Below are 9784 nucleotides of genomic sequence, written 5' to 3' on the forward strand. Positions count from 1 at the left end.
TTTTTTTTGGGGGGGGGGGGGCATGTAGCAGGGATTTAACTCAGGGGCACTCAATCACTGAGCTACATCTACAACCCTATTTTGTATTTTATTTAGAGTTAGGGTCTCACTGAGTTGCTTAGTACCTCGCTTTTGCTGAGGCTGGCTATGAACTCAGGATCCTTCTTCCTCATCTTCCTGAGCTGCTGGGATTACAGGGGTGCACCACTGCCCCCAAATGAAAAGGGTTTTCTATGAGAAAGTTTCTTCAAAGTAGGGCTGGGGATGTGGCTCAAGCCGTAGCGCGCTCGCCTGGCATGCGTGCGGCCCGGGTTCGATCCTCAGCACCACATACAAACAGAGATGTTCTGTCTGCCGAAAACTAAAAAAATAAATAAATATTAAAAAATTCTCTCTCTCTCAAAGCAAGCAAGCTGAAGGACGAAGTCCAATTTCAACTTTGTGCTCATAATTCTTTACCCCCAGGAACAGGCACCTGAACTCAGGGTCAAGACTGATAGGCCTGTGGTAAGCCAGGAACCTCCTTTGAACAGGGCATCACCATAGTAATTGGGCAGTCTCAACTGTGCCTTTGCACTAGGAGTTCACAGCTCAGGTGCACTCCTGTCACAGGATAGTTCAAAGACTCATTCAAATCACCGCTCCCAACAGGGGAAGGCATTTATTGCATAACTTGACCTGCCACATGTGTTCTCTTATTTAGTTAGTGGTATGTTCTCTTATTTAGTTAGTTGATCAAGTCTGTTCCGTTCTTAATAAAATCACTGTATAATCACACATTGCAATTTGGATAAATTTGATAGTTCCTAATGTTTACTAGCAAGCTTTTCCTTTGGAGAGCTTGCTGCTAGATGATTAAAATAGTATTATCCTGTGTTATGCTACATACATGATCATTCTCTGAAGAGGCAATGAAACTGTCAGGCCTTATGAGCTGGGTTGCAAAGACACAAGTTCAGTTTTAGTCAAATGATTCTGAACATATCTTTTATTTCTTTACTACCTTGAGTAAATTTTCTTAGTAAATGATGTTAATAGAAAATAAAGGAATGCCCAGCTTTTCTGTGCCACACATGGTGCTACCTGTAAATCCTTTACTATTGGGGGTACTCTGGTCTTGTGCTTTATGTAACTTATTAAAGAACAACCTTATGTTTCCAGGATCTGTTTCTGAGAATAGGTAAGGGGAAAATCTTAGTGATCTGATTCCTGAAATCAATGTAAGTGAGCTTTTGATACCTGGGAGGAATTTTCTGACCTGGTCAGATGCTCCTGTTGATGATTGGGGGCTTTTTAAAATCACATTTGTTTTAATCAAGTAAATATTTGAATGAAGAAAAAAACAGGAAATAATATCTGTGAGAGCCTGAAATAGCATTTAAAGATTACCTGAAATACTGTTAGCAAACAAATTTAAGAAATTTAATTTCTCTTTACTGCATACAGGGAAATAGACGAAAGTTTGAATGTTGCCTGTTTGTCCATTGGTAGTGTATTTTCAAACCCCCCTCGCCCCTGAACTGTCCATCATAAATGTTTTTACTTATTTTTATTTTTGTGTAGTTTCTTGGTTGTTGGTTGGGTTTTCATTTGTTGCTTTTTATTTGATTTTTTCATATTTTTATTCATGTATTACTATTACACACAATATTGTGATTTTTTTTTTTACATATTCATACATGCACATGATATATAACAATATAATTTGGTAGTTATCATTCCCCAGGATTTCTTTTTTTTTTTTTTTTTTTTTGCCTTTATTTATTTTTATGTGGTGCTGAGGATCGAACCCAGGGCCCTGTATGTGCTAGGCGAGCGCTCTACCACTGAGCCACAACCCCAGCCCTCCCCAGGATTTCTTCCTCCTTCCCTTTCCTCTACTCCACTGGTTTCTCTTTGCTCTCCTTGAGATTCTCCACGCCTTTTTTTTTTTCCTTCCTTTCTAGCTTCATATAAAACAAAACATACAGCACTTGATTTTCTGAATGTGGCTTATTTTGCTTAATATAAGATTCTTGAGTTCCACCCATTTTCCTATAGATGGCATAATTTCATTCTTTATGGCTGAATGAAACTTCATGGTGTATATGTACCACATTTTCTTTATCCATTCATCCATTGATGGACAAGTAGGCAGGTTTCATAATTTGGCTATTATGAATTATACTGTAAACATGGGTATACATGTATCTATAGTAAGATGACTTTAATTCTTTAAGATAAATACCAAGGAGTGTTTTAGCTAAGTCATCTGGTGGTTTCATTTCTAGTCTTTTGAGGAGCCTCCATAGTAACTTCCATAGTAGTTGTACTAATTTACAATCCTACCAACAGTACAAAAGTGTTCCTTCTACCCCCCACATCATCTTCAGCATTTATTATTATTTGTATTTTTGATGGATGCCATTCTGACTGGAATGAGATGAAATTTCAATGTAGTTTTGATTTACATTCCCCTCATTGATAAAGATGTAGAACATTTTTTCATATATTTGTTGGTCATTTGTTTCTTTTGAGAAGTGTATACTTAGTTTATTTGCCCATTTTTTATAGGGTTATTTGATTGGGGTGGTGTTTTGAGATTTTTATATATTCTGGATATTAATCTTCTGCAGAAAAATAGCTAGCAAAGGTTTTTTGCTATTCTGTAGGATCTCTCTTTACATTCTTGATTACTTCCTTTGCTCTGTAGAGCTTTTTAATTTGATGTCATCCCATTTATTTATTCTTGGTATTATTTCCTGAGCTTTAGGGGTCCTATTGAGGGAAGTCGTTGCCTGCACCTGTATGTTGGAATGTTGGCCATACTTTTTTTCCTAGAAGTTACTAGGAACAGTTCTATTCTAATTCCTAAGTCTTTGATTCATTTTGAGTTGACTTTTGTGCAGGATGAGAGATTAAGGTCTAGTCTCATTCTTCTACATATGGATAACCTGTCTTCCAGCACCATTTGTTTAAATGGCTATCTTCTAGCCAGCATACTTTTGGTACCTTTGTCCTGGATCAGATTACTGTATCTCTGTGAGCTTATTTTTGTGTCTTCTGTTCTGTTCCATTGGTTGATGTCTGTTTTTATGCCAGTACTATGCAGTTTTTGTTAGTATCACTCTGTGGTGTAATTTGAAAGCAAGGATTGTGATGCCTCCAGAAATGCTTTCCTTTTTTTTTTTTTTTTTTTTTTTTTTTTTTTGGGGCTTACAATTGCTTTTGATTACTTGGGTCTTTGATTCTTCCAAATGAATTTTAAGACTATTTTTTCTAGTTCAGTGAAGAATGTCATCTGTTTGGTTTTGATTGTTTTGTTATGTTTTGTTTTTGTGGTTTTTGGGGGGTGGGTACTGGGGATTGAACCCAGGGACTCTTAATCCCTGAGCCACATCCCCAGCCATTATTATTATTATTTTGAGACAAGATCATGCTAAGTTGCTTAGGGCCTTGCTAAATTGTTGAGGTTAGCTTTGGCTTTGAACTGGTGATCCTCCTGCCTCAGCCTCCCAAGTTACTGGGATTATAGGCTTGCGCCACTCTGCCCAGGCATGTTGTTGGTATTTTAATAGTGATTATATTGAATCTGCATATTACTTTGGGTAATATGATCATTTTACAATATTAATTCTATGTAGCCACAAACATGAGAAATCTTTCCATCTTCTAGTGTCTTCTTCAGTTTCTTTCTTTAGTGTCCTGTAGTTTTCATTATCAAAGTCTTTCACCTTCTTGGTTAGATTTATTCCTTTTTGTTGTTGTCATTTGCTTTTTAGTTAATTTTTGTTTTGTTTCAGGCTCTTGTGAATGGGAATCTTAGTAGATTCATTTTACTATATAGGAAAGGTATTGATTTTGTATGTTAATTTTATATCCTACTACTTTGCTGAATTTGTTATTAACTAGCAATCTTCTGATGGAGTTCTTTGGCTCTTCTAACTATAGGATCATATCATCTGCAAATGGTGATAATTTGACTTTTTCTTTTCCTATTTCTATTCCTTTTATTTCCTTCTCTTGCCTGGCTGCTCTGGCTAGACCTTCTAGTGCTATATATATTAACAGGAGTGGTGAGACTGGACATCCTTGCTTGTTCCAGAATTTTTCCCTATTTACTATGATGTGGGCTTTGGGTTTGTTGTATATAGCTCATATGATATTGGGTTAAGTTCCTTCTGTCCCTTGTTTCTTTGAGGTTTTTATCATGAATGGATGCTGAATTTTGTTAAAGGCTTTTTTCTGCATCTATTAAGGTGACTGATTTTTGTCCTTAATTCTGCCTATATGGTGAATTACATTTATTGATGGGTATATGTTAAAATATTTTTGTATAGTTTTTATTAGGGTATAACAAAGGAAAATGAGGGCAAAAAGTACCGCAAGCCTTTACTTGGCCTGTTTGTCTTGAGGTTTCTCACAACCAGTATTTCAGGTGCTTGCTGCTTTTGACAGAGGTCTGCAGGTTCTATAAAATACTCTTCATTTTCATCTGTTTTGTTTTGCAGTGTTAAGAATCAAACCCAGGGCCTGGCACGTAATATACATGCACTCTTAATACTGAGCTATACCCCCAACTCACCTGGCTTAATTGGTTTCTAACCAAGTTTTTGCATATTGCAAATAAAGTGTTTCTGTCATTAATATGTATTGTGTATTCTCCAAATAGGATCCAGTTGGGAGTGTATTTGCTCTCATTTGATTATGAAACTCTTAACTTTATATTCATTTTCCTTTGGAGGGAAAATGCAGTTTGACTCTTAAATCTTTGTTCCTTAATTTTTACCACTTGTCATCTTTGTTGTGACCTTTTTCTGTATCTCCTTTCCAAGTCCCCAAATTACATTTTTATTGCCTCACATAGTATCTAGTTGATGAGCCAGGCATGGTGGCACACACCTGTTATCCCAGAAATTCTGTAGGCTGAGGCAGGTGGGTTGAAAATTCAGAGCCAAGCCTCAGCAACTTAGCAAGGCCCTAAACAACATAGAGAGACCCTGTCTCAAAATAAAAAAGCTGGGGATGTGGCACAGTGGTTAGGCACCCTGGATTCAACCCCCCATACCTAAACAAATAAATAAATAAATACCTAGTGATGAAAGTGCAATCTTAAGTTTTAATTCCAGTAGTTGTCATTTCTTTTAATAAATCTAACATATTTGGATAGATGTAACCCAGAGCTGCTAATCTTTATATACCTAGCTATTCTTCTCCTTCCCATCTTCCCTCTATCATTTTCTCTCTTCTCCTGCCCTCAATTTATTAAATTTTAAGAAAAGAGTAAAGAACCAAATAACATTTTGACCAGTAAACCTGCTGGTGAAAGTTGAAAATAATAAGGTTAAGTATGCTTGAATTGAAGCACAGTATTATTTACTTGAACATAAGTCTTTGCAACTCCAAATTTCTAATCTTTAAAATAAATGAGTTGAAAGTACAGAAAGGCTAGAAATTATTTTTCACCAGAACACTTGAAAGTAACTTTCTTTCCCAAATTTATTTCTAAATAGTAAAAAGGTATGAGTTTTCTCATCATATTTTGATAAGTAGATTCAGTATTAAGAGAAACACTTGTTTTGTTTATCATCTAATTCTCCCAACTTGACCAACCCTAGTAGATTTTTTTGCTGTTGTTTCATCTCTGCTTGGATTTTCTCAACCCAGCCTGATCTTTCCTCCTTCCCTTTCTCTTTGCCTCTTACCACAGTCTTACTCCCACCTTCCCTCAGAAATTTCGGCTTACCAATTTTACATTCTTTAAATAAATTACCTGTTACAAGGAACAGGAAAAATACTGCTCTTAAGTTTATTTTAGATGTACTGGTCAAAATCATTTTGCCCTTATAAATAATTAGACATAAAGATATTGAAATAGGATATAAAACACTTATTCCTAATAATTGCCTCTGTGCTGTATTCACCTTATCCTTGATGTTTCTTACAGTTGTCCTGATAAACTGATTTCTGGTGATCTGACCACCAGATCTAGTTAATAGATCTCTGAGAGGTCAAATGGAAAAATATACTGGGCCAAACCAAAACCTTATCTATATAAGAACTTGGGGTAAAATATTGCTAGTGTGAAGTGAAAGAGGCCAGTGCAAGCATTTTGTAAGAAAACTAAGTATTCCTAATACGTGGCTGTTTTTAAATTTCTAGTTTCACGTATGAACAATGGGGTGTGATTGTTTATTTTTAATCACTATTAGACCTTCTGTGTTTGGCTTTTATTTTCATCTATTTCTATTGATAAAAACACAACCAGTCTCTTTTTATGCCCTGCTGGTAGTAGGGTTGGGGGGCTGAGGGTGACATCATTAACATCTTGGTGGAGCAACTCTTTTATTTTTCTTTTTTAAGAAGTTACCATAGAATGACCTGTTGGTTCTTCCCTATTTCTGTATCTGACTTTTTCTAACAGGAAGTTAAAATAATTCTAAATTTATACTCATTGGTAATGCATAGTAAATCTTACCTTCTACCAGTTGCTGGTTTAGTAGGTAAAATACTAGTAAGATCAGATTCTTTCAGCCCTCAACCAAACTAGACTAAATAAACATCTCTCTTTACAAAATATATAGTTATAGTTTTGCCGATTATTGTAACAGAAAATGCATGTCTCCTGTGTTTATAACTCATCCTTAGATTCAGTGTATCCCTTTACCACTCAGTTATTTCTGGTTTTTTTGTTTCATTTTTTTTTAATTGCCTAGGCTCTCCATCGTATTCCCCTTATCCTTAATCTTTCTTATTGTTGTCCTGTTAAACTGATTACTAGTGATCTGATCACCAGATCTAGTTCATAGATCTCAGAGAGATCAAATAGAAAACTATGCTTCGCCAAAAAATAACACAAAAAGAATAACAGGTGGAGGAGGTGGTCCAAATTGGGAGAACAATAAAAGGGATCAATTAGAGAAAGACAGACTTGTTGATAAAGACTCCTCATTTTAGTAGGGGTCATAGTCTGGATTATAGCCATCTTGCTATCTGTTCTTAGTATCATGTAGCAGGCACTCAGAAAATATTGTTAAACAATTAAGAGAGGAAGATGAAAATGATAAGGTAAACAAGGCAGAGGTTTTCAGGAAAGGACTTATTCTTTGAACACCTTTGTAAATAAACAAACCTGTGATTTAGGAAGATTTTCTGTTCCTGAGTTCTTTAGCTTATAGTATCGCCGAGGTCAAGTCCTTTACAGTAGCATAAAGATATGATCTTACCCATAAGATTAGAAGGGTCTGAAACAATAAGCATTTCTACCATGGAATATTGCATTAGTACCTACCTGGGAAGTAACGGTGAACATTTGAGATCTCTCATTATTTGAAAGATTTAAATAAAAAGCCAGGGTCTTCCTTTTATTTGATAAAGAATTGTGAATGAAAGAATTTATTTGAAATCATATTATATACATGTGACCTTCTTTTGTTTGTCTTTTTAGGTGGCATCCTTAGCTGGGCCTGGAGGACAAGTGGAAATAGAACAGAACTTTCTTAATAATAAACTAAAGACAATCACTGCTTATTTTGGTGACTTAATCAGAAGACCAGAGTCTAAAACCTAAACTGTGAAGCAGGACAAGGATAAAGATCATGTAATAATAAGAACATTTTTCATATGAAACACACAAAATGTCTTCCTGTATTCGCTGATATTTTATACCCACAGTCTTAAATCACCATGTGATATGGAAACTTTCTGAGTTTAACAAATATTAATGAAGTTTTGAGACATTTGGATGATATTAACTATGTACTGTCTATTGTACAGAAAGTTAGTAACCATCTGATATGAAAAGAGTATAGACTTGCCCCTGTGCTGAATTTCATTGTGTGTCTGTGTAAATATGGGGTTTTTTTAAATATATTGGTTTAATATTTTTGTGTGTGTATGTATGTATATACATGTGTATAAAAAATAATTGCTGTATTTTTTTTAACAGAAATGCAAAGAAAACAATGAACAAGTTATATTCTATATCCTGTTTAGCTGCTACTGAAATAATGTTATACATTTAAAGTCTCCCACCCGCTTCTCGGTCCTTTATTATCTCTCTAAAGATAATCACAGCAAACAGTGTATATAGTTTCTTTGGGAGAATAGAAAGGAATTAGAGTGTACCCTAATGTGCTCTTGTCTCCATTGATATACACTGTTCAGTAACCTTCCTTGTTTTTACTTAATGTACCTTTTTTAAAAAAGCAGAAACCTTATCAGTTTATCTTGAAGACCTTTCCTTGTCAGTACATACAGATAGATCTACCTTATTCTTTTTTAATGACTATTTTGTATTCCATCTTATGAATATGCCATAATTAATTAAACCAGTTCCCTATTGATGGACACTTGGACTCTTCAGGTTTTTGCACTTACCAACTGTTTTGCACTGTCCTTAAGTAAATTGGTTAACTTCTAGAAGTTAGGTATCCAGGGGTTTGTGCATTTTAATTTTGATAGATACAAATTGTCTTGATAAAATTGAACCAACTTTCAGACTTTAGACTTTCTTCTAGAATTTTTTTCTTTTCTTTATCTTGAATTTGCTTTTTTAACATCATTTTAGCTTATAAAGTTAGTATTTTTAAGATTTCCATTGCAAAATCAATGTGAAATATATTTTGTAATACAGAAATATATGTTCTTTTTCTATTAAAATGGCAGTGAAAGGAGAAAGAATGTATTGCTTAATTTTTCATTTAGCTGGGTGTTCAGTCATTTTTATAAGTAGGTAAGAAGTGATGTACAGCTTCTAACCATTGAGGGTTAGAGCTGGGATAATGTCAGCATGTGAAGCATCAAGCAAAGCATGATTTTGAATAAGATAGGGTTAGAGAAAATGAAATAACTTGGAGGAATTTTCAATAAGCACTGAAAAACGAGACAAAAAAACTTGCTGAGGGTATAGCTTAGCGATAGAGCTAAGTGTTTTTTAATTATGCCAACATTAGTCATCAACAGTTCTGTATATGACCCCTAGACCTGGAAGAGTGACAAGATGGGTAAAAGTAGATTTTCAAAATTACCAGTTTTTTTTAGTTTTTTTGTCACACTATTTCATTCATACACTTCTTTCTGCTGTGCATAGTCTTACTTGTATTTAATATTAATATTAAAGCTAATTTGCATTCCTGAATACATATGACCATGTATGAGTAGAAAAAGAAGCCTAACCAAGACCTAAAGTATTCTTGTCCCCTCAGTGATATAGCTAATTTACACACATTTGTTGATCATTAGTCCTCAAAAGAACTTTGAAATGTTTTAGTCTATTGTGTGACTCCTGCTCAAATAAAATCTTACCAAGAAGCCAAATATGTAAAATGGACTTTTTTTTTTTTTTTTAATGGAACTGTTTACATTTAAAAAGAAGCCAACGGCCCCTATTCTGGTCCAACGTGGTCTTTTTGTTTTTATTATTAAACTGCAAAATTTTTTTTACAAAAGTAAATACATAACTTTAACAATTTAAGATACAAAGTGAATGATTCAAAAAATGAAATTCGCAATTTTTCTCCCCTCTCTCTCACTTTTCCATTCCCCTTCCCAAAAGTAACCACTGCTAACATTCCTGGTATCTACCCTTTAAGACATTTCCCTAACAATAAAACTTGTATAAACACCATAGAGTGGGATGGGATTATATTATTTTGAAATTTTGTTTTTGATGTTGGGATGGAACTCAAGTTCTAGTGCGTGGTTATCATGTGCTCTACCACTATACTCCAAGCCCCTAAAATTTTTATTTTTAATGTCTTGCAAAATTTTCTATATCAACGCATGTACATCTGCACTATCAATT

At 34.6% G+C, this 9784-nt stretch overlaps 1 protein-coding gene across 3 annotated transcripts in view; it reads left to right on the top strand.

Moving 5' to 3' along the window:
* The window catches only part of Tgs1 (trimethylguanosine synthase 1), a 45012-nt gene extending 35715 nt beyond the window's left edge, over positions 1-9297 (top strand). For all 3 annotated transcript variants that reach the window (XM_048782904.1, XM_015485796.2, XM_048782905.1), the window contains one exon: positions 7427-9297. In XM_048782904.1, coding sequence (XP_048638861.1) covers positions 7427-7549 — 123 coding nt within the window. In that variant the 3' untranslated portion in view covers positions 7550-9297. The remainder of the gene's footprint in view (positions 1-7426) is intronic.
* The last annotated feature ends 487 nt before the right edge of the window (positions 9298-9784 follow it).

Source organism: Marmota marmota, unplaced genomic scaffold (assembly GCF_001458135.2).
Source record: "Marmota marmota marmota unplaced genomic scaffold, marMar, whole genome shotgun sequence".
NCBI classification, from domain to species: Eukaryota; Metazoa; Chordata; class Mammalia; order Rodentia; family Sciuridae; genus Marmota; species Marmota marmota.